At 42.5% G+C, this 25901-nt stretch overlaps 1 protein-coding gene across 5 annotated transcripts in view; it reads right to left on the bottom strand.

Moving 5' to 3' along the window:
• nos1apa (nitric oxide synthase 1 (neuronal) adaptor protein a) overlaps nucleotides 1–25901 on the bottom strand; it is a 368693-nt gene that overhangs the window by 91224 nt on the left and 251568 nt on the right. For all 5 annotated transcript variants that reach the window (XM_060830171.1, XM_060830172.1, XM_060830167.1 and 2 more), the window contains 2 exons: nucleotides 13651–13792; nucleotides 9328–9485 (listed from right to left, as the gene is read on the bottom strand). In XM_060830171.1, coding sequence (XP_060686154.1) covers nucleotides 9328–9485; nucleotides 13651–13792 — 300 coding nt within the window. The remainder of the gene's footprint in view (nucleotides 1–9327; nucleotides 9486–13650; nucleotides 13793–25901) is intronic.

Genomic DNA, 25901 nt, shown 5'->3' with positions numbered 1-25901 from the left:
CGCCAAGAACTGCTCCATGGAAATTACAAATTGTCATTCGGATAATTCCTTAACACCTTCCCCAATCAATTGGACGACCCCTGGCTTAGATAAACCAGACAAAAGGGCTGGCAGAAACAGTTCTTAAACAAAGGATGGGAAGGCAGCATCATACTGCCTCTTCAATATTGTCTTTTGATACTGTTCCAAGAAAAAAACTTTTGCTGGATGCTTTCTCATGAAGATCCTTTTTGTTTTAGGGACTGTGGGGCGGGTGCATGCATTAACAATTCAAATGAGTCTATCTGTGAAGGATATACCTTTCATATTAGATTTTCAGAATTGGAAAGATGCTTAATTGCATTTTGGTGGGACTCACAAGACAATATATTAAAACAATATTAAAAACAATGTGCAATGTGCCACTTTTCAAAAGCGGCAATTAATGAATTGCACTAAAGTCAATGCAATGTGCCAACCAACACCAAAAGAAAATTATGTGTGAGAATTCTTGCTGTTTCCTGGCATTTAAGACAAAGTGGTAATAAAAAATGGAATGCTTAAGTAAATGGGAATCATGACATTAAATCCATCAAGTGCTTCAATACTTCAAACCCAAATGAAACCCTTAGGGGTCTGGGAAATGAAAATCTTGGCTGACCCAGTTTAGATTCTGTTCGGCCATTTGCATGTCACCTTTTTCTTAGAATGCGACCATCTCAATGAGTTGGGAAACAACTATTGAGCTTCTGTCCATATTGAGCTGCCCCTTCTCTCCACACTCAAAACGGAAGGTACAATGGCAACCAGAGACCTTAGAAACACACATCAGGGAGTCAGAAACACACACATCAGGGGAGCCATTGAAAGATAAATCTCGAACAGGCAATTGCTTTATTTAAGTTTACAAGCATCGTTGCAAAGCCAGGCAGCTCACCCTTTCAATTATAGTCGCAGAAAACTGGGAAATAAATGACTTCTGGTTCTAGCAGAAATTAGAATTAAAAACCAACAGAAACTGAAATCTGTCCTATTTACTTGCTGAAGAGTTTGCCATTTTCAGGATAATTCAAAAGTGCCCCTAGATTTCAGGCATTGAGAATAGACCATGTAGAAAAAATTGAATAAGAAAAGGAACTTAGCAAAAACAAATTTGGTTCCTGTTTTCAGCTGCATCATTGAGTTCTAATTGTGCAAGGGCTGCTCATCTGTTCTATTGTCCCTTGTACACAGAGACGCTCACTGAGGATTTCACATCATCCATCATCTTGCGTTCACTTTTAGAATGGAAGCTGCAGCTTTTGTTTGTGGGTAGTTGAGGTGCAAGTCATTGTACCTCAGGAATTACCCATTCATGTAAACGGTCATTCTTCACTCCGGCAATTGCTGTGAGGACGATAGCCAAAAGCAATACAGCTGTCCCCAACAATTTTCCACTCATTACGTTTAATGAGGACAAAGTACTGCAACATTTAAGTCAACAGTCTCATTCATTTGCACATATTTCAAGCTATTGAGTGTCCCAGGTCTTGGTGGTGTGACTAAATTCACCAGCAGTACATGCCAAATGGACAGGACCCCTAAATCTAATCAGAACAAGACAGTAGGTAAAAAGACAGTGAGTAAAGAACATGCCATAAGACACAAAGATGTTCACAAAAAAAGGAACAAAATTAAGTGAATCTTAATTACTCAACTAAATGGAATATCAGTGGAGTTCAGGGTTCATCAGATGTACAGTGGATAGACCATCCACTACTTCGTCATGGTTCCTGAACTGTCTTCCAACACTGACAGGCTGCTTCTCCAACATCGGTTTGTGGATGAAACTGCTACATCCTCCAGTGAAACACTGCAGGTGCTATGGGCCTCAGCTGTAATCTCTGCCATTGTTTCCTTCCCCTGCCTGGCTGATTGTTCATTTTGTTCCTGTCCCAACTGGCTACTGGACTCCTGATTCTCTCCTGCCCTTCTCCTCCCCACCCCCACCCACCCAAAACCACAGAAGCTGCCTCCGCCCACCTTTGTAAATTGCACATTTGCTACTGTAATCTTCCATGTATTGTAAACACCAGACTTGACTATGTCAACATTCCTTGGCCAGCCGCCAACCCTCTGCAATCTACATTGCAGCGAACTCAACTGTCAACTCTGAAATCCCTGAACCTCTGCGCCTCATTTTCCTGCTTGAAATTACACCCTAACCCAGCTCTAACTTCATCTGATAATACAGTCATATAGCACAGAAGTGTAGGTCTAACGTGTCCATGTTCACCTGGGATCCCAAACTGAACAAGTCTCATTTGCCTGTGTTTGGCCCAGATCCCTCTAAACCCTTTCTATCCATGTTCCTGTCCAAATATCTTTTAAATGTTGTAATTGTACCTGCCTCTGACACCTCATCCACCACTCTGGCTGCAAACATTGCCCCTCAGGTCCCTTTTAAATGTTTCCCCTCATACCTTAAACCTATGCCTTCTCATTTTGGACACCTCTACCCTTGGAAAAACACCTTGGCCATTCATCCCATCCATAACCCTCATGATTTTATAAACCTCTATAAAGTCACCCCTCAGCCTCTGAAAATTCAAGAGGAAAAAAGTCCCAATCTATTCAGCCTCTCCTCATAACTCAAACCCCGCAATGCTTTAGGAAATTTCTTCTGCACCCTTTCGAGTTTAATAACATTTTTCCTGTAGCAGAGTGACCAGAATTGTACACAATATTCTGAAAGTGGCCTCACCAATTTCCTGTACAGCTGCAACATGAGGTCCCAACTCCTCTACTCAGTGCTCTGACCAATGAAGAAAAGCGTGCCAAATGCCTTCTTCACCACCCTATCTACCTACAACTCCATTTTCAGTGAGCAATGCACCTGAACCCCTAGGTCCCTCTGTAAAACAACACTCCCCAGACCCCACCATTAACTGTGCAAGTTTTGCTCTGATTTGTCTTAAACAAAAATACAATACCTCGTATTTATCTAAATTAAACTCTATCTGCCACTTTTCGGTCCACTGGCCCATCTGATCAAGATCTCATTTGGTATTATTTGCACACTTGCTAACCATACCTCGTATTTTCTCATCCAAATCAGTGATATAAATGATAATCAACAGTGGACCCAGAACCAATCTTTGTGAAACTCTGCTGGTCACTTGCCTCCAATCAGATTAACATGCCTTTACTGTCACCCTCTGTCAATCTAGTTCTGATCCAACTGGCCAGCCCTCCCTGGTTCCCATGTGATCTAACCAGTCTACCATGTGGTACTTTGTCGAAAACCTTGCTAAAGTCCATGTAGACAGCGTCGACTGCTCTGCCTTCATCCATCTTCTTGGTAACCTCTTTAAAAAAACTCAAAATTGAGATACGCAATCTCCCATGTTGACTATCCCTGACTATCGAGCAGAAAGTGAGGTCTGCAGATGCTGAAGATCAGAGCTGAAAATGTGTTGCTGGAAAAGCGCAGCAGGTCAGGCAGCATCCAAGGAACAGGAGATTCAACGTTTCGGGCATAAGCCCTTCTTCATTCCTGAAGAAGGGCTTATGCCCGAAACGTCGAATCTCCTATCCCTGATTAGTCATTACCTTTCCAAATGCATGTAAATCCTATCTCTCAGAATACCCTGCAATAACCTACCCACCGCTGGTGTAAGGTCACCTGTCTATAGATCCCTGGCTTTTCCTTACCAACTTTTCTTAAATAATGGCACAACATTAGCCACCCTCCAGTCTTCTGACACTTCACCCGTGGCTGTCAATGATACAACTATCTCTGAAAGGGACCCTGCAATCTCTTCCCTACCCTCCCACAATGTCCTGGATTTACTGGGGATTATCTACCTTTATGCATTTTAAGACATCCAGCACCTCATCTTCTGTAACGTGGACTCTTTTCAAGACATCACTATTCATTTACATAAATTACATGTCTTTCTTCTCAGTAAGTATTGAGGCAAAATACTTGTTCTGAAGAACAGTCACTGGACCTAAAGCATTAACTCTAATTTCTCTTCACAGATGCTGCCAGATCTGCTGATTTTTCCAGAAACTTCTGTTTTTGTTTGAGGTGAAAGACTTGTTTAGTATCTCAATTATCTCCTGTGGTTCTCCGGGAAAATCGAGACATGATCAAGCATTCTGGGAAGACTGGGCAAAGAGTGTGTGTGTGTTGGCATTGCATTCATGGGGCAAGTTGCTGGTGGAGCCATATGGGAACAGTGGCCTGCAGTTGATGCTGCAGGCGAGTCCTGATGAAAGATTCCGACCTGGAACATCGACTCCCCTGATCCTCTGATGCTGCTTGACCTGCCGTGCTTTTTCCACCTCCACATTTTATCAATTCTGACAGTTTTTTTTTGGGTGGGGGGAATTTTGGGGGAAGCGCCCATGGTTGGCAGTCAAGCAGTGTGGGGAGTGTGACCCCCTGACGGTGTCACAGTTTGTGGGTGCGATATGCTGTGGCTGACTGGTTTGATAACTTATTTGGCTTGGAGTCACTTTTTCTTTGTTCGGTTGTGCTCCTATAAGATCCCAGGGTAATTTTCTACTGGAAAGGTACTACATGCATTTGGCCTTTTTATACAAGGGAGGCAGCGGTGTGTAGCGAGAGTGTCATTGGATTAGTAATCCAGAGATGCAAGTGAATGCTCCACAGTCACAGTTCAACACTCACCACAGCGACCAGTGGGATTTAAACTCAACTCATCAAGGAAGCGGTTTGTATGGTGGTGGCAATGCAGTGTCAAATACCCAGTTTGTGTTTCGATTACTGGCCATTGAATAGTTAGGCAACGCTGTTTAACAAGTGACTGGTTGAACCACCTACGATCAAGGACAGTCTCAGGTTCAATGCCTTTAATAAGTGAATTCATCTCAGTTGGCAAAATAGCAGCAATCATACAAGGCACAAATGAACATCCATTGTTCGGACCCTTCACTGTCCACTCCTTTTGCCCTGGGGTACAGTAGACTTGCTCACGGGTGGATCCCTCTCACTGGCCTCCAATTGCTCCTGAAGGTTTCATCAGGTGGAAACTGTTGCCAACGCCATTTTGAATTACACTTCCCCACTCTGTTATCTGTGCCTCAAGACCTCTTGTATGAACCTTGTTAGTCAGCATATACTTCTTGCCCTGTGCCTTTTTTTTCAAAAATGTGCTGTTCCTAATTTCCCTGCAATAGCCACATTTTCCCATTCCATTAGCCATCTAAACTATACTGAGTGGTGCTGGAAAAGCACAGCAGGTCAGGCAGCATCCAAGGAGCAGGAAAATCAATGTTTCAGGCAAAATCCCTTCATCAGAAACCTTCTGGTGAAGGGCTTTTGCCTGAAACATTGATTTTCCTGCTCCTCGGATGCTGCCTGATCTACTGTGCTTTTCCAGCATCACTCTAATCTCCAGCATCTGCAGTACCCACTTCTGCCGTCTAAACTATACTGTCAGCTCCTACATTCTTGCCCATCAGTTATCATGTATTCTTGTCTCGAGTCACCCACCAACCTTCGAGACCACATCTGGATCATTTACACAAGTTGAAAATCAAAGGGGACCAGACTTTGATTCACTATCAGACCGTTAGTGATATCCTGCCCAACTGAATAGCTACAAATACAAGCAACTACCTTCCCTTTATGAAGTTTTCAATCTGGTGATAGAAATCTGTGATGGAAATCAAACATCTCTGAAAACTCATGACCAATTCTTCTTGCCTGAGATTCCCAAAGGGAATTCAAAGCATTTCAATTCACATTTCAAAGTCCATATTAATGGTTCACCCTTGCTACACATAAAGATCCCACTTTTTCCTGTAAGGTTGAATTTTCAGGAAGGATCACAATTAGATACCCAGGCGAGGCTGTGATGAGGCACCAGATACAAATCTTCACCGAGACAGTCAGTTAAGAAGCTTCCTCCAAGAATCCTGACCTTTTAGAGACATTAGCTGGACCCAGAGTTTGGGGGCATCTATTCCACACTGCGCATGGTCAGGCTGGTGGTGTGGGCGATGCCTGACCACCAGCACAAGTTGCAGCCAGGCTCACCCAGGCATCCTCATTAGCAGAGAAGCATCTGGGCTAGCATTAACAGAGACATAAGTCTCCACCAAGTAGTTGCAAAGACATTTGTTGCTGCTTAGGGATTGTCTCCCCTCTTAAAGTACTGGTAGCATGTGTGTAAACCCTCAAATCCAGTCAGAGCTCAGACCCTGTGCTGCAAAGCTGCCTCGAATCCACTTCGACTTTCCTAAACAAAACACCATGCACTATTGTAACATTGCTTGCAGCCTGGACAATCGAGGCCAGGTGACTCATTATCAGCTAGAATTGGATTTTCCTCTCTGGGAAAAGCACTCAGAGGAAGGAATGGCTTTGGGTATTTGACCTATGCTGGACTTCTGAGATTCTGGGAAAATTCAGCCCACAAACTGAGACATTCCTCAAGCCTTCCTAGAAACCAACACAGGTGGGAAACAGGGCCAGAACTACCTTCTCCAGTCCACACTCACTGTTAGTGAGTGTCACTGTCAAAATATGCACCAGGAAGCAAGAGATAAAATTAAACAATTGGGGTATGTAATTTCCTGCCTGACACCTTTCCCTCTTTGCTCGTGGGGGAAAGATTTGCCAAACTTCCGTGCTTTCTCTTTCATTAGCTTTTTGGAAAAAGACTGCTATGTGCTTAAGCTAATGCAAACAACAGCATGCATTTATCTAGTAGCTGTAATGTAGGGGATAAAAACCCCAAGGCACTTCACAGAAGTGGAGCCAGACAAAAATCTGATTAAGGTTATATTGAGGTTTGGACAATGAACAAAGTTCTGTTAACATCAGGACAGTACCACTGCTGGAGGCAATATTTGATTCCTCGTGGCGTGTAAATCCCCAGATGCTGACATGTATCTTCAGTAATATCCCCGCAGGGCAGTGCTGTCTCATGATTCATGAATGCTCCAAGGGGTTTACTTAGCGGACAGACAGTGGGATATTACCAGCTTCGGGAGCTCACATATGTTGTAAATGATGCTCTGCTGTCAGCTGTATTTTGTTGGAGGTGATGAACATCGGACAAAGTGCAGTGGAACAGATCAAATACTTAGACTGATTGTTGTATGCAAATAAGTAAAACACCCTCAGCAATGTTTGTAACTGTCAATTATCCCAGGGAGTTTTTACCATTCTGAAATGTAATTGAATTCTGCTAGTGTGCCCACTCTTTCATTAAAAGGATCGAGTATGCTACATCCTTTTTGCTCATGTTTAAGGACCAAATAGAACAGTAGGAGGGAACTTAAAGAACATTATGTGCTGTTCTGAAAAGCCTCCTCTCCTGTCACCCCACTTTATGCAATTATTGCAAAAGAGACTTCTGAAGCACAAGTAATCAACGTGTTTAAATTCTAGCATCTGAACACTTAGTGAGTTCGTACTCTGATCTTTTATAAGATGCATTAACCAGATTAAAAAAAACAAATTGATGCCCCAGTTAAAATAAGGGAGACAACAGTTGAACCAGTTGAGCTGTATAGGTTCAGTAATTAGGGGAACAGCCTAGCGGCACGATCACTGGACTGTGAATCCAGAGACTCACGTAATGTGCCAGGGATCTGGATTCCAATCTCGCCATGGCAGATGGTGGAATTTGAATTCGACAAAAGTCCCAAATTAGAGTCTAATGGTGACCATTGTCAGAAAAACCCATTTGCTTCATTAATGTCCTTCAGGAAGGGAAATCGCCATTCTTACCTGGTCTGGATCAAATGTACCCACAGCAATGTGGTTGACTCTTAACTACCCTCTGGGCTGGGCAGTTAGGAATGGGCAATAATTAATGGCCCAGCCAGCGACACCCTTGTCCCATGAATGAATGTGAAAACCACTTCACACAATTTCTCAGTCCATTGTCTTTCAGTGTCAACATTATCACAAGGCTTGAGCCGACAAATCTCTGAGCAGACAGCTCTTCTTCATGTTAGTTAGCTGGAGGACTGAAATCCATTGTCACGTCGAGGAGGATTACACTTACCAGTAAATTGTGTAAATACGTTCCAGCAGTGAGGGAGGTGGGGGGGGGGGCGGGAATTAATATGGAAACGGAGCTAACCAGTTGGCTTTCAAAACAGCTAGCACAGCAGAGTGAGCCAAATGGCCTTCTGTTGCGATGCTCAATTATTGTAGATAGAACAAATGGAGCTGAATATGGAAAACATGATTCAAAAGGAGAACTTTCACAGAGTTTGGATGTTCCATTCAAATTTCCTCCCAAATGAGATAGTGACTGAAGAGTAGGATGAATCAGTAAATCTGTTGTGCTGTGACAGTCTTAGTGATTTACGCCAACTACAATTTATTTTACCAGCCCTTCCCAATGAGGACAGTTCATTCATTACAGCACAGGTTTAAGCGTCTGGAACTACATTTTCTAATTGACGTTCAGAGAAAATGCTCGAGTCTGAACTGTCTATTCCACTCCAGTTCAGTGGAATTATAGGTTCTTGTCCGCATGCTTAGTATCAAATCATAACAGGCCATTCTGCCCAACAGGTCCACATCAACTCCCCCAAAGAGCATTCTACCCAGACCCATCCCCCTACCCTGTATTTCCCATGGTTAACCCATTCAGCCTGCACATCTCTGGACACTATGGGCAATTTGGCATGGCCAATCCACCTAACCTGCACATCTTTGGACTGTGGGAGGAAAGTGGAGCACCCAGAGGAAACCCACACAGGTACAAGGGATAATGTGCAAACACCACACAGTCAGTTACCAAAGGGTGGAATCGAACCAGGGTCCCTGGTGCTGTGAGGCTGCAGTGCTGACCACTGAGCCACCATGTCCACATACACTGTCATATTTCAAGGGAGCCAATAGAATTGGGAAGTCTTGGAGATGATCCGTTTTCTATTTTGAGGGATGGAGGAGATAACAGCACAAAATGAGCACAGAGTTGGTGAAAGTCCTGCCTGCCAGTAAGTTTATTGTGGCCTTTGGCTTGGTATTTGTGAGCTCCAATCATTCAATACACTTTACACTCACCAGGCCCTGCCTGGTACAGACAGGTATTTCACATAGTACAGAAATACTCACCAAATGTTTTCACATTGTAACTATGCATCATCTGTTCTGTAAACTTTGCAACTAACGGGATTAGGCATGCTTGTCGTTTTGCAGACGTGGAGCAGAATGATTTTGCATCGAAATAGCAGCAAAATGCATTATAAAAGGATTAACACCAGGAATGCTCTCCAAAGGGGAATGTGGTTTCCATGGGTCCAAGCATAAAGAGAATTGCCCTTTGAGAGGCAAAAACTGGTTGGCTGAGAGGAGAGCTTTAAAAGTACCTTTTTGACCGGTTGAAGGTCCTGTTCCTTGCGTACTGCATCCAGGTCAGTCACACCTCGGCTGAAATCGACCTCAGAACTATCGTGGATGGGCGGTTCAATGGCGTCTATATCAGTCTCCTCTGAAGCCTCTTTCTCTATCTCAGTGAGCTGTTGGGCTGCAACAAACCACAAAGCAACACGAAGGATTATTCACTCTGAGACACTCAGACATCCAGAAATAAAGGTACACTGAGCACCAACAGCATGAATGGAAATAAAAAGTACGTTTGGGCAACAGGGATTATCTGATTAAAACAAAAATGTGAGGATCGAAACTGGACTTCCTTATGGTCCGCGTGTCCAACAAGAGGTCATTTGAGAGACTAATGCTCCACACCTGAAGGAGGTCTGAAAAACATTTCACCCAATATTAGGTAAAGCAATGGATTCTCAGAATTGAGGACTGACACCTAATGGAGTCTATTTACAGATATGTAAGAGGTGTATTTAGAAATAGGAATCTATTGCTTTTTTTAAAATTTAAGACCCCTGACTAGAACCAAGCTGCAGACAGGACCTGCAGCTGAAACATTTTAAAAGGGACCTCCTCATGTTCTAGTGTAGTACAGATTGTATTTACCTCAATTCTCACACACGCAAGCGGAGCTGCTACCCCCTCGCTATCTATAAAAAGGAAGAAAGACTGAAGCAAAGAAAAATGGCAACTCGCCTCTGAAGGTCAGCCCCTGTAATATTCCAGATGGCTTTGGTTTATGCAGCCAACGCTGCTGTCAGAATCATTAGGATTGAACAGGGCTGAATGAAAATAGAGTCAAATCATCTCCGTATGCTAATCAGCACTATTTCCTCAAAGTGCCCACAAATCATAGACAATCCAAGTTATGTGTGGAAACTTATCTTACTTAAAGAGGTCAATAGCTGAGGGTAAGTGGAAACTGCCTGGCGACTCTATTCGTTTGGCTCATTCAGTCATGCAGGTACATTAACTACGGATTCTCACTGCTGTCTGTGAACATTGAAGTTCTCCACTGACGAACTAAACTGCTCTTTCAATTCTCTCCGCTACCACTGCCCTTGTATTCAAACCTTCCCCTTTGTTGACCAATGCCACCATGATGCTGATTCCTGCCCTCCTAGTCAGTGTGAATTGAGCTGGCTGCAAAACTCTTTAGTGACTGGCATGAGAACCCATTGGGTGTAACCCTTGAGAGGGCCCTACGGGTCCCATCTCCATAATTAGAAAATGGCTTCTTGCGTGTTTAAGGTGGACAGTGGCATAGGATAACAACTTCATTTAGATTAAATGATGCTTTGTATTACCTGTAATCATCCAGTGTGTAGCAACTGAACTAGAATATTTACACTGGTCAGTGTCCAATGTTGGTAAACAGCCAGGTATTAGAGTCAAGATTAGAGTAGTGCTGGAAAGCACAGCAACAAACATATTGACACCTGCGAACATAGGAATTAATCAACTATTTAAATGTACACTGTTTAAATGTGTGCTATGTAAATGTCATTTAAACAGGAAATGCCCTTTCAACAATAGCACCTGAAGGGCTGTGTGTAACACTCTCTTCTGTTTTCTATCGATCCTGTGCTCTCCAATTTGAATTTTGTGTTAGAAGATGAAAGTACAATCCGGTAATGTGTATATTTTTGGAGATTAATTTCCAACAATAGTAAACTTTCTATTCTTGTGAACATGATGCTTATCACATACCATCCCCACGGACACGCCTAAAAATGTCAAGATAGCGCATCTTCTGTCTACCTCTTGTCACACCTCGAAGACTTATAGTCTGCTCCACGTTCAATTAGTCTGAGGTTAGACTGTAAACTGACTAATACCCAGTCTGACATAACTGGGCAGAGACAGCAGCTAGCTATCTGATTATCAGCAACTCTCCAAAGTGGGACTTCGCCCTGAGGCAAGTTTCAACTTGACGCGATGAACATGGCTTCCAGCAATAAATTGCTGAGGGGTAGCAATCGCTATAATGGACAGGTTCTTCACTAACATTTTAACCAGGCTGTCAGGGATTGAGACATATTGTAAAATCCACCCCCAAGTGTATTGTAAGGATGGCCCTGTCAGAATAAAATACATCTGACAATAAACGCTTGCAGTTCACTAACACTGCAAGCTACAAGTCACACTAATAACGCAAACTGCATGACAAGAAACATGAACTGACATTTGAATGGTTTGTTGTTAAACTTGTGAAGACATCATTTAAGAGCCCAAGTGGGAATCAAACAAAAAACATTGATGCCACGATTTTTATACACGTTACATAATTCTCAAATGATTAGATTCCCTACATTATGGAAACAGGCCATTTGGCCCAACAAGTCCACACCGACTTTTCAAAGAATAACCAACCCAGTCACATTACCCTACCCTGTACTTACCCCTGATTAATACACTATGGGTAATTTAGCATGGCCAATTCACCTGACCTACACATCTTTGACTGTGGGACAAAACCAGAGCACCCGTGAGAAACCCACACAGACACAGGGAAATGTGCAAACTTCACACAGACAGTTACCCAAGGCTAGAATTGAACCCGGGCCCCTGGCGCTGTGAGGCAGCAGTGCTAACCACTGAACCATTGTGCCACCCCCTAAACATAAGTACACGACGAACAATCCAAATGACCAAAAATAAGCTCAAATAGAGCTAGGTTTTAAACCAAACTTCAGTTAATGCCAGAGACAGTCTGGAAGTTACAAGATATCAGTGTGAATGACAATTCATCAATCTTAGTAACAGACCAATAATCAATTTTTTTTGTCATGAAGAGAAATTGAGGACTGCAGATGCTGGAGATCAGTCAAAACGTGTAGTGCTAGAAAAGCACAGCAAGTCAGGCAGCATCCGATGCTTTTCCAGCGCCACACAATTTTTTATCATTAGTTGATGTCCTGCTGGAACTAATGAGATAGATATGTCAACAGTACACAACACCTTTGTTTCCATTGCACTGACTGTTGGCAGTGTGCCCAACAATGCCCAGGGGTACACAACAGGAATTCCTATTCTAACCTTTCTTATTATGAGTGATGTAGGAAATTCAGGACAGGCATCTGTTCTGGGAATATTTCATGAATCAACTTCAGGCAATCGTGGCACTGTAAGTAGAAAAGCCATGAAGGCCGAAGGAGTCAGACAACCATGGCTGGAAACGAGATTGGATAAGTGACTCTGCATTAATCACTTAAGTGCCTCAAATGAGACGAGGGTGAGCAGGTCACCTATTACATCATGGAGTGGGCAGGATGGAAGAAAGAGAGAGAGAGAGACAGATAGACAGACAGAGGGATAGGAGGTGGCGAGAAATGATTTGGAGATGCCGGTGTTGGACTGGGGTGTACAAAGTTACAAATCACACAACACCACGTTATAATCCAATAGGTTTAATTGGAAGCACTAGCTTTCTGAGCGCTGCTCCTTCATCAGGTGGTTGTGGAGGGCACAATTGTAAGGCACAGAATTTATAGCAAAAGTTTACAGTGTGGTGTAACTGAAACTATACATTGAAAAATACCTTGATTGTTAAGTCTCTCATCTGTTAGAATGACCATGTTAGTTTCACTTCCTTCATGTGTAATTCACAAAACTTTTTTAAAAAAAGTTACATTCTCAGGTTAACTGTAACAATTAGTGTCAGCACAGATAAGATGTTGAGATGTTGAATGTGTTAGCCCCCTGTGTTGCTGTCTGTGTCATAATGTTTAGACTGATTCTAATCTGAAAAGTGAGTTAACAGAGTATTACATGGATTCATGCAGTTTTTGAGTAAAGTATGGTGTAACTCTGCAAGTACTCTGCGAGAAAGACATTCATTGAAGTTTACACCCCTCCCACAAAATTCCAGAACTCTGGAAGTTTGCAGTCTTTGCAATAGAGGGATGCAAGGTCAGAGAATTTGCTTAAGTTGAAATGGGAAGAGGATGCTAGGACAGAGTAGGAGAAGGTTGGACCCTGTGCTATGGATATGAAGAAGCTTGTGACTAGAGGTGAAGACATGGACTATAGGTCTGTTGTCCAGTGTTTAGTCAATCATTGAGATCTTTCGAGTTATTCAAAAATAATTGCATGAAGCACCATTAGCTCAGCAAGTGGACTCCTTGAATCTGAATATCAAGTCTTTCCATTTAAAATGGACATATAATTGCTAGATTTCATCTTTTCGTTCCTTTAAATTCAGCTGTGGGTTACTATGGATACCTATAGCTGTTACTCAGGCAGTGAGATTGAAATGACAGCTCCCCCTCTTATGGAATATGTCAGATGTAATTAAAATGTCCCACCTGGGGCACTGCTGTTGTCAGCACTCTCTTCACTCCCTTGGTCATCCTCTCCATCTGCAGGTTGCTCAGTGTGCAGGAGACTCAACTTATGGCACACCTCAAAGGCTTGGCCTATAGTTCGCACTATCCTCATTGCTTGGCTCTGGGACAGAGAGGAGTAAGAGGGAGATTATCACCTTGGCATAACTCAATGATATATAGCTGATATTATTAGATTGATTAGAGTGAGATCCTTACATAATAAAAAAGTACAGTCAAGTACCTTTCTCCTTGACAATATTGACCATTGGTTAGTTATAAGTAAGAGTGATTCCCTTCCATCCCTTAACAAAGACACAACACTCTGATGTTTGTAGCTGTCGCTAATTATAAAGTATTTGTTGACAAAAATCTCTTTCAGCTGTCTCCAAAAGATTGGTTTGTAAAGAAGGCATTGATACACTGACAACGTTTCCCCAGTAATTATAAGCAAACAGGAAAGAAATCCACGCACACAGGATATGCAGTGTAAAAAGGCACTGAGGTCCAAATGAGCCACCCCACACAGAATCCCTTCACTGGATCACTGCAAATCTTGTAGCTGATCATTCCAACAACAAGGAAGCTTTTTGGACACCGAACAGAAGAAAGATCCACCTTAACAACAGAATAATACTTTCACAACCATTTCAGCAGGCATGGATTGGTTGGATTGAAGAGTCTGTTTCTATGCTATGTGACTCTATGGCAGTGTCTGCCCTGACCAGAAGGTGTCTCATCTGACCTACCATGAGCTAATGCCACTGAAGAACTCTCCAGTCAAATGTGCGTCAAACGGGGTTTACAAAGTGTACACAGTTTCACTGAATATTTGTCCTACATGTACGCTCCCTTCCTCCTCCTCCATGCCTTCCCTAAGTATTTCCTGCTTTGCACTGGAGTGCAACCAAGCAGACACAGATTACTCTCTTGGGCAGGATATTTTGAATTCCAACCAGCCTGCCATATTATAGCTACCATTCTCAAATCAGGTGCTGTACAACTAATGCCTCATGAAAAAGGAATCAAACTGAAATTGTGTTTTGGCTAACAAGCCACCCAAGTTGAAGGGGTATATTGCGGCCAGCAACACGCCAAGGGCCTGAGTAGAAAGAAGCTCCCACTGTAGGGGTAACGTTGACTGCATTCCCAGTTATGGCTCCTGCAGGCTGAGATGGACATTTTACTAATTTCAGTCCTAGTTACTGCACTTCACTGCAAAATGTTCAGCTTTCCCTATCCATACAGTAGAAGAATGATGTTTGAAGTCATTCGCAATTTTTTTCTTTAATGGTACAGCAACCTTTTCTTGCAAACAAAAAAACGCAATCACAAGCTCAAGCATAACCGGCTGACAATAAAGGTTACAATGCTTCAGTGAGCGATTACAAATCTGAACACAGCCCTTGCTTTGGTCACACTCAAACTGACAGGTGAATTCATCTGTTTCCTTATTTCCAGTTGAGTTTTTCTCCTGGTCTTTTCTTTTCATAACTGATGAGGGAAGTAACAGAGCCAGTGTTTAACTGTACAACTCAGCCTCCTGCAAAACTTCAAACAGTAGCACTCAAATTAGTTAGCTAATTCAGTCAAGCTCTGTAAGAGCCCACATTAACACATACTTAAAGTAATAAAATGCACTCAAAATTCATCCGTCAGATTTGGGAAACAGCAGGTCAAGATTGAAAAATCACACAAGTAGCTCTCATGTTCCTGCTGCTCTAAAAATTAAAAACATAAATTTCATATGTCACCACAGCGATAACAAATGAGCTGATGTGGGTGTTTAAACACCAGGTAGTCCTTTGGCAGAGAGTGAAAGCAAATGCTAATATGGAGCCCACTGTTGATGGTACATTAAACCAGTACCTTATTCAGTGGCTTATTCTTGACACTAGATTTTAGCTCAAGACATTTTCAGTACGGCGGACGGTAATGTTGGAGTGAAAGTCCTTATTAATGTGAATATATAATCTTAATATTTTAAAACAGTCTCCTTCAAGTTTACAGGAACATTCATGCAGAGTATAAGTTGAAAAATAAAATTTTACAGTGCTTTGCTTCCCATTTTCTTATATCCCTCTGTGATGCCAACTAGTGGAACACGAATATACAATTAACTAATTAAAATATTAAATATCAATTAATTGAAAAATCTGTTTTTCAAACAGTTACTCTCAGTAATAGTGACTGCAAAATTATTATTGAGTGTTATAAAAACTCATCCAACTCCTTGAAGTCCTGTAAAGGAAGAGAATTTGTCGTCCTTACTTGGTCTGGCCTACATGTGGCTCCAGACCCAGAGCAATGTGGTTGACTCTTACAATCGCTACAATGGCTGAGCAAGCCACTCAGTTCAAGGGCAAATAGGGATGGGCAGAAAGCATTGGTCTTGCCATTGATGCCCATATCCCGTGGGGGAGAAAAACCATAAATTGTAAAATATACACAATATATTAAATATACACATGCGCACCAAATGCAAATACACTCAAATATACAAGGCATATTTATTAAATGCAGCAAACCATACTTGTTCAACAAAGTGGAACTTTATGCCTCTAATTGACCATATGAAGTAATTAATTTTATTTTGAGAAATAGACCTAGAATTGAATGATGCAATTAGAAAAAAATTGCTTATACACAAAAACAGCTCAGTGCTTCTGATTCTTTAGTAATGAACTGAAAATTTTGATGTATACAAACTTGTGCTTTGATAATGGTGAATCAACATTTTGTACCACATTGCAAAAGCTAACAATGAAGTTTCTTTTAAGTTGAGTTATCAGAATTAATTCATTGCACTTAGATGAAATTGGGAATGGCAAGGAAATCTAACCTATAAAATTAATTCACTTTTAAAATGCTCTTGACACAATGAGAAATATACTCAATGAGACACTGAAAACAGAAATGTTATGACGAGTGTGGCATTCAGAATAGGAACACTTAATTCTATTAACTGAAAGCATTTCAATGATGAAAATTATGAAACATCCATCAAAAATATCATTATATAGAGTCATCTGTTATTGTCAAACTTCTCCATGCAACATTTTCAATGTCTATTTAAAATATGTCTTTAACAAAAAATAATATCGTATGGCACCATGCAGGAGAGCAATTACAGAAAGTGGAAGCTGAGTCAAAAAGGAAATCTTGGGGAGAGGGAACTAAATGCTTGGTCACACAGTGGTTTTAAGGAGGATTTTAAGAGGAGGAGAGATAGGTTTAGGGAAGGAATTACTAGTTTCTTTAGAAACCTATTTAAACACCATCCAAGTTACTAAATGTGTTGCATTGTGCTATTTTTCTGGTCCTCCCTTTGCAACCTCTGACTTGATGGGTGCATAATCCTATATAACTTTGTCTACTGGTAGCCCTCAAGAAACTCACAGCCAAGTGCCCAGATATTTCATGTGCCAGTCCAGATGGCAAAACTTGGTAGAATACTGGATCACCGAAAGCACTTTAATCAACTCCAATTCTCTCCTCATATAACATCCAGAAAGACATGCTTTCGGACAGAGGTCACTGATTGGCAATTGGATAGTGAAACCCTTCTTGTTCTTCCCACCCAGGGACTCTGAGGCCAATTGTAGCACAGACTTGGAATGGAATGACAGAACTTGCTGGTTTTATGTTTTGATTCCCATATTAACTGACAACTTAAGGACCTCAATTGCAGGTCAGTTGAGAAAATCACACTGATCTTCTCACCTAGGCACTCAGCTGCAGAGGTACCAAATACATAGAACACAAAACGTTACAGCATAGTACAGGCCCTTCGGCCCTCGATGTTGCACAGACCTTGTGAAGTATACAGGCCCTTCGGCCGTCGATGTTGCACAGACCTTGAAGTATGACAATACTATAGCTTTAAAAATGATGAAAGGTTAGACAGAGGTCTGCTCAAAGCCAATAAACTGCTTGGAAGACCTTGCGAGTTTTTTTTTTAAACGTTGAAACAAAACATGCAGCCTGAATGGGTGGGGTCAATATCCCACAAAAACCAGGATTTTTGGTTTTAGCTTTCAGCAGTTGTTTGAAGCTGGATGTGGAAGCTCTTATTCCTCCCTCTCTGTTACAGCTAAAAGCTGGGCTGCTCTTCCTGCTGCTAGAATTACATGTGAAACAGTTCAGTCTACTGAATTTAACTCTGCTTCTGTGTTTATGGGATATTACTGCAGCGGAAAAGTGAATTAATGGAAGTTTTATTATATATTATTTTGTTAAGCATTTCAATAGAGGTACACCTAAGCCAATTCTTTTATTTCATCTGTAATTTAATGATAGTGTAAAAATTAAAGTGTGTTTTGCTTAATGTTGAATTGTTTGACTAATCGAATTGCATCTGGAACGCAATGCCTTACACTTACCTTTAAAACAAAAAAAGGTTAATGTCTAGTATTCTTCTCTGTATACATGGACAGGGTTTGATCTGGTCCATAACAAAGAAAGGGGTGAGTTTCACTCCAGGATAAACTTGCCCAATTATTTGCCCCTCATGCCATCTCCAGGGAGGGGCAACTTCACTTGCTGTCTTCAGTTCCTGTCCCAAAGTCTGGTCTACATGCAAATTAGGAGCAGAAGTAGGCTATTTGATCCCGTGAGCTGAAAATGTGTTGCTGGAAAAACGCAGCAGGTCAGGCAGCATCAGGCTCATGCCCGAAACGTCGATTCTCCTGCTCCTCGGATGCTGCCTGACCTGTTGCGCTTTTCCAGCAACACATTTTCAGCTCTGATCTCCAGCATCTGCAGTCCTCACTTTCTCCATTTGATCCTTTGAGCCTGTTCATGGCTGATCCTGGCTACCAACCTTTAACACCCTCGATAGTCAAGACCGTACCTAGCTCAGTCTTAAGAATATTCAATGGCCCAGCATCCACCATTTTGTGGAACACGGTAGCACAGACTCATGATCCTTTCAGCATTCAGCCTGTCAAGTCTCCTTGAGACCTGACACATTTCAGTAAGATCATCTCTCATTCTTCCTGAACCCAATGGATAGAGGCCGAACCTATCGGCATGGGAGAAGCCCCTCATCCAAGGAGTCAATTGAGTGAACATTCTTCAAACTACTCCTAATGCAATAATGTCCACCCACAAAAAGGAAAACCACAACTGTACATTGGACACTAGAGATGGTGTACAAAAGCATTCCATTCCACTTGCTTGCTGTTTTTACATACCAGCCTTGTGATTAATGTATCAGGACACCCAATTCATCTGTGCCACTGTACAATCTCTACTGAAACAATATGATGCTTTTGTATTCTTCCTGCCGAAGACAAGTTCACCTTTTCTAACATTATAGTTATCTGCTCACTCACTGAACTTTTCCATAATTACTTACGATGTCCTCTTTACACTTTTCTTCCCTACCTGTGACATTAGCAAATATACAGGGACCACACATGCAGTTCTGTCATTCATGTTACTAATATAGATTGAGGACCAAGTATTGATCCCTATGCTTTCTATATATTACAACTTGCCAACCTGAAAATGACCCATTATTCTTTCTCTGTTTCCTGCCAGCAAACCAATCCACTCCCTATGTTAATATGCTCCCCTGTACACTATGATCTCTTATTTTTTCTAATAACTTTTCAGGTGGTAACTTGTCCAATGATAATTGGGAATCTAAGAACGCTACATCCACCAGTTCGCCTTTATCCATTTTGCTCATTTATACATCAAATAATTCTTAACAATGAGTCAAACATTTGCATTACCAATTCTGTTCCTCTTCTTTGCAACTGTCTGAGGCTAAGTCAGTCAGTTCTTAACTTCTCTGTCACAATGCAACATTGAGATGAGATTTTTAACCACATATCCATGCCCATCACTAACACCACTAATTTCCCCTTCCATGATATCATCTGATATCAGCTGTCCCACAGCTCATCTGCTGCTGAAACCTTTACCTATGCCTTTGTTAACTCCAGATGTGAGTATTCAGCCTCCTACATCTTATCTTCCCTAAACATGAAGTCATCAAAATCTCTTCCAGCTATTTTTTAATTTGCATCAGATATTGTTAGAACTCATCACTGCACTATAACGATTCATAGTTAAACAATGCCTTGAATATAACATTCTCATCCTTTGCAAATCCATCAATACCTTCATCTCTCCTCATCTCTGACATTTCCTCACCATGCAACCCTCCAATATATCATTGCTCCTCAAATTTCAGACTCTATTTTCTCCCCAATTTTATTCACTCTATCCTTAGCATCACCCAGATATAGCGCCATCCCCATCATTGCAACATCTTTGCTCCTAGACCATGCTTGCCTGAACTCTGCTCAGTAGCTGTCAGGTTCAGTGCTGAGGAATTGCTGCACTGTTGGAGGGTCAGTGCTGAGGGAGTGCTGCACTATCGGAGGGTCAGTGCTGAGGGGTGCTGGACTGTTAAATAAATAGTACTGTAAGTGTGGGGTGATGTTGAGTGAACATTGGGTTTTGTTCAGTGTAGGTGGGTAAGATCATCAACAATTGAGCTTTATCTACCATCCTGTATACTGCCAAAAAGATCGAGGCAAATATGGAAGGTTTAACTTCTATCGCTGTCTGCTCAATGCTGGTTCACCTTTCTGAACTGACTTGGCATTTACCAGTGTATGTTTGCTGGATTGTGTGACCCCCATGTCCCTATGGCAATGTGGCACTCTCTCAGCCCTACTCTCTGACAGTCTGGCACACTGCCAGCCCTGACCACCAACAGTGTGGCTCCCCCTCAGCACTGACACTGTGACAGTGCAGCACCCTCTCAGCACTGACCCGCTGACAGTGAGGCACTCGGTTAGTACAGATCCTCCGATAGTAACGCACTCCCTTAGCACTGACCCTCCAAAAGTTCAGCAAACCCTCAGCACTGACCCTCTGACAATGCGGCACCCCCCCAGCATTGACTCTCTGACAGTGTGACTCCCCCTCAGCACTGACTGTCTGACAGTATGACTCCCCCTCAGCACTGATTCTCTGACAGTGAGGCAAACCCTCAGCACTGACCCTCCAACAGTGCGGCACTCCCTCAACACTGACCCTCCTACAGTGCGGCACCCCCTCAGCACTGAGCCTCCAACAGTGTGGCACCCCCTCAGCACTGACCCTCCGACAGTGCGGCACTTCCTTCGTACTGCCCATTTCCCGGAGCAGACCAATCAGAACAGCCAGGTTTTAGGAGCAATATTCTTTCAGTAATGCACTGGAGTGTCCGCAGATCTCCAGAAAGTGGTGTGCACTAACACTCATCTGAATCAATTCGTGAAGGAAACCTAGCTGAAACATAAAAAAACTCTAATAGCAAACAACTGAACCAACAGACACAGAGCTTATGGTGTTTGTTTCCCCAGCATATATCCTGCTGGATCCTGGTTCCCTCTTTCTTTTTGCTGACAAACGTAGCTAAAGTTTTCCTTTTAACCCATTGTAATATTGCTCTGATGAAAGGTCAACAACCTGACAGGTAAGCACTGTTTTCCAAACCACAGAGGCTGCCAGACAAGCTGGGTGTTTCAGCAGTTCCTGTTCGTCTTTCAAATGCCCAGCAACTGCGCTATTTTCCTTTTATATTGTCCATCCCTCCAGGAATCACCCCTTCCATTCAAAATCCAACGGCTTGAAGGAAACATTATGTCAGATGTGAGAGTAGCCCTTCGATAACAGTTGCTTCCCAAACTTTTTCCCGTCACCGTCACCCTTTTTGAGGCCATGAAAACGACTGCGATCCCTCAGTGAGGATTATAGGAGTAGAGGATGGAGGCCTCTAAGGTGGGGAGCATAGCTGCTGTAACTCTGTCACAGCTTCACAGTAGCCAATGATACTTCAGAGCTCAAGAGTCCAAAATTTCAGCTTGCCACCCACATTGAGAAGCGTTGACATATATCATGGCCTGAGGCTCCACCTGAATCAGGAATTTTACCTTCGAGGTATTGATTGTATTGGCTGCTGGGCCATCAGGATGAAAGCCAATAATTGAATTAGTTACTTTAGCGAGCTGCTGGATCCATTCTTTTCTTCTAAATGAATGCCAAAGAAATGTTTGCTCCATGATTTACCAGTCCATTAGGAAAGCTGTTCAATTTAATAACTGTAAGTACGCAATACAATTTATTTATGTTACTCAGAGTTTGAGAGGAATGCCACTAGATTAGGTGAGGTCCAATAATTACCATTGTAATGCATGCTCTAAATGCTGAATTGGAAAGATAACACCACATTGAAACCCAGAAAATTTGCACAGTTTAAAATAAATAACACATGATTCGACACTGCACATTCACTGACAGCCATTGCATGTACTTTATGGAGAAGGTAAATGATTTTCCATTGAACTGCAGCCAAATCTGAACCATTTAAATTTGGTCCCTCCCCATGAGCTGTGCTGCATGTCGTTGACTCTTGTTATCGACCAGATGAAGGTCCACTGTCTGAATAAAGCTATCTATATGAGCATGAATGATTACGTGTCTCATTTTAGTCTTACTAAGAACCTAATGAAAGGATAAAGTTTGTCTTCATACTGGGGTCTATGCCTCATCTTGAATACAATCTTCTGCAGTTCCATTCCCAATGGGAACTCCTGCAGATTGAAACACAAGCTAATAGCAAGGTCTCTGATTGCTGACCAGCACACACCCCGGGGCATTGCTTTTAGCGAGGCAAGTCAGACCTCAGGCATGGCCCGGAGACCCCAACCATTGAAGATTGATTTTCCGGGCATAAACTACAGGCAACGATTAAAGAATCTGGTAAAAGACCTGTCTGTCTTTCCTTCCATTCTTGTTTTCAAGGGTCCAGCCATGGACATTCCAATGCATCATTTCATGCCAAGGGACAAAAGCACTGCAGCAGTTTGCCATTGCCTTCAGGAAGCTCTCCTGCTTTAACCACGTGCCATGAGGTATATTGTAAGGACTCATGGGCTGAAAATTAAGCTGCCTGACCAGGTTATAGACGGATCTAACACCACCAACATGTCCTGGCATGGGACCTGAGCCAGGAGTTTCTGGCCTGGAAGTAGGGACATTACCCATCGCATTAGACCTCCTAGTCAACATGCACATTAAAATAAATCCTCCATTTCTTTAAACCCTTCTGTTTGTTGGGTTATGGAAGATGGGAATGAAATGGCATTTGACATGACAAGACAAACATCATCAATTAGGCAATGCAGAGAGCCTTTTCACATTCTGGTTGGCTGTATCAATATGATATGCTGTGAGGATAGATGTCTGAAGGTGCTCAATGGAAGGATACTTGCAGAAACCTTCAGGAATACCTTCAATCACAGTTGGAAACCCTGTACTTTCAGAGCACAGGGCACTGGCAAAGCATGCAGCATTCCTGAAGGAAATGAATAACATTAGAATTGACCTGTCAAAAATGCAAGTCATGCAAGATCTGTGAGGGGCCATGAACTGGTATCCGCAGACTAGTCGCTGGGGAGGCGGGGGAGGTGCAATTTCCATGTTATATTGTCCAACTATCACATTACGGCTCCGTGGAGGTCAGTCAGACTGGAACACTGGATTTTTCCAGGAGACAGCATTTTCTAACAGAATGTTGGAGCAGCAGCTATGTTCTTCTAAAATTACAACTCCAAAAAAGTACTTTTATAAAATTCTCATCTATGCTTCATCTATGCAGTTTTAAAACCTGCCAACACACAGTGACCATTCAGCCCAATTTATCTGTGCTGGCTCTTTGGTAGAATTAGTACCATTCTCTTTTTCCCACAGAACTGCAAAGGTTCCCTTCTTGTATTTATCCTGTTCTCATTTGGAAATGGCTGTAGGATCGGTGCCCATTGCCCTTCATTCCAGCATTACCAGTCAAAGTTAATCAACTGCTGTTTATTTTGAGATGACCTCCTCATGTTGATCTTGTGCCTTTCACTTCAGTATACTCCGGAATGATCCAGGGATTTGCTCAGAGTGTTAACACGGAGAGTGCACACTAAACTGCTTCACATTAACATGAAAACAATGCACTTTCTCCGAACTTTATGCCAAGTACCACAATGCATTTGAACAGCACCACATACAGGGTGGACAGCTTGGTTAAACACTTTATGGGGATGGAACTGGAGCTTATAAAGTAAAAGATTTTCTGCTCATCACAAGTGTCCTTTGGCTTCTTTTCCCATTTTAGATGTTTCACCTACAAAGTTGATGGATCTTCAAATACTGAGAAAAGATTTAGATATTCTGTTTGAAGTTGTGTGAAATGTCTGAACAAATCAACTTCGATGACAGTGTAGATCCTCAAAGCAAGTAGCATTTTCCAAAATCGTTAAAACACTATTTATAAAATTAGACACAATTTTATCTGTTTGAACAGGGTTTGTACAATGTATTTATAAGTTTGAACAGGATAGAATCTATGGCTCATCCAGTTAATTTGTTCATGATATGCCTTGGTACATTTCAAATATATCAGACTCCTATTTATTCATAAGGATTAATAATTCCTTCCCTCTTGAAACTGATTGTTTTTTAAATCTTTCACAGGATATGGATATAGCTGGCTAGGTCAGCATTTAATGTCCATCATCAATTATCCGTAAGAAATTGATGGCAGGCTGCCTTCTTGAACTACTGCATTCACATAGTGTGGGTCTATCCAATGTGCCAATGAGAAGGGAATCCCAGGATTTTGACTCAGCCATAACTCCAATAGGGATACTAACAAGGTGTCTTACAGTAAGCTAGAAAAAAAGGCTCCTCGGCAATTTCCTATTTTGTTGACATGAATTTGGCGATAAGATCCCCTTGACCTGCAATCCTGAATAACAGGAAAGCTCATTTGGATCTAACATGTCTGCACCTTTCTTGGTTCCTGTCTCCTCTGGGACAGCTAAAGGGCACTGACAAGTCAACATAAAAAGGACATTTCCTCTTCCTGGGCAACTAGAATCAGAAGTTATAGTTTTAGCGTCAATAAAGCATGGAGCTGAAAAAAGCACAGCAAGTCAAGCAGCATCAGAGGAGCAGGAGAGTCAAAACTTCAGGCAGGACCCTTCGTCAGGACTGGGGAGGTAGAAGGAGGCTGAGAAATAAATGTGGCTGTGGTTGGGGCTGGGGGAAAGGTAGATGGGAAGACGATAGGTGGATGCACGTAGGAGGTAGTTGTGACAGGTCAGTGGAAGGGTGGAACGGACAGGTGGGAAGGAAGATGGACAGGTCAAGAGGGTGTTGCCAAGTCAGAGGGTTGGATCTGGGATTGGGTGGGGGTTGGGGAGATTTGGAAGCTGGTGAATTCTGTTGAGGCCGTGTGGTTGTAGGCTCCTGAGGTGGAAGATGAGGTGTTCCTCCTCCATTTTGCGGGTGGCCTTGTTTAGGCAGTGGAGGAGGCCCAGGATGGACATGTCATGGGGGATTACTGGGAGGGGGAGTTGAAATGGATGGCGACTGGAAGGTGAGGTTGGTTAGTGCATACGGACCAGAGTTTGCGCTTAGTCTCTCAGACGTAGAGAAGACAATGTCAGGAGCAACAGATGTAACCAATCAGGTTGGAGGAAATGCAGGTGAATTGCTGCTGGATTTGGAATGATTCTCTGTGGCCTCAGACAGAGGTAAAGGAGCAGGTTTTAAGCCTCATGTGGTGGCAGGAGAAGGTGTGGAGGGATTTGGTGGGGAGTGCAGACCTAACGAGAGAGGGAACGGTCCTTATGGAAAGCAGATAGAGATGGGGAAGGAAATATCTTTTTTTGTGGTGGGGTCAGGTGGTGAAAATGGTGGAAGATGATGTGTTGAATTTGGAGATTAGTGGGTTGGAATGTGAGAACTGGGAGACTATATCCTTGTTGGGGTTGGGGGGAGATTTGTTTGAGGGCGGAGGTGTGGGAGCTGGAGACGTGGTTGAGGTCACCGTTGAACACAGGAGAGGGGAAATTACAGTGCTTGAAGTAAGAGGACATCTGAGATGTCCTGGAGTAATATTGCTCATCCTGAGGGCAGATATGGTGGAGGTGGAGGAATTTGGAGTTTGGGATCACATTTTCGGAAGAGTCTGGGTGGCAGTAGGTGCAGTCGAGGTAACTGTGGGAGTTGGCGAATTTGAAATAGATGTTGATGCTGAGGTGCCTACCGGAGTTGGAGAGGGAGATGTCCAAAAGGGGAGGGAGGTATCCAAGATGGTTCAGGTGAACATAAGGTCAGGGTGGAAGCCATTAGTGAAGTTGATGAACTGGTCAACCTCCACATGAGTGCATGAG

Source organism: Hemiscyllium ocellatum, chromosome 9 (assembly GCF_020745735.1).
Source record: "Hemiscyllium ocellatum isolate sHemOce1 chromosome 9, sHemOce1.pat.X.cur, whole genome shotgun sequence".
NCBI classification, from domain to species: domain Eukaryota; kingdom Metazoa; phylum Chordata; class Chondrichthyes; order Orectolobiformes; family Hemiscylliidae; genus Hemiscyllium; species Hemiscyllium ocellatum.
This window is presented reverse-complemented; position numbering and strand designations above follow the sequence as displayed.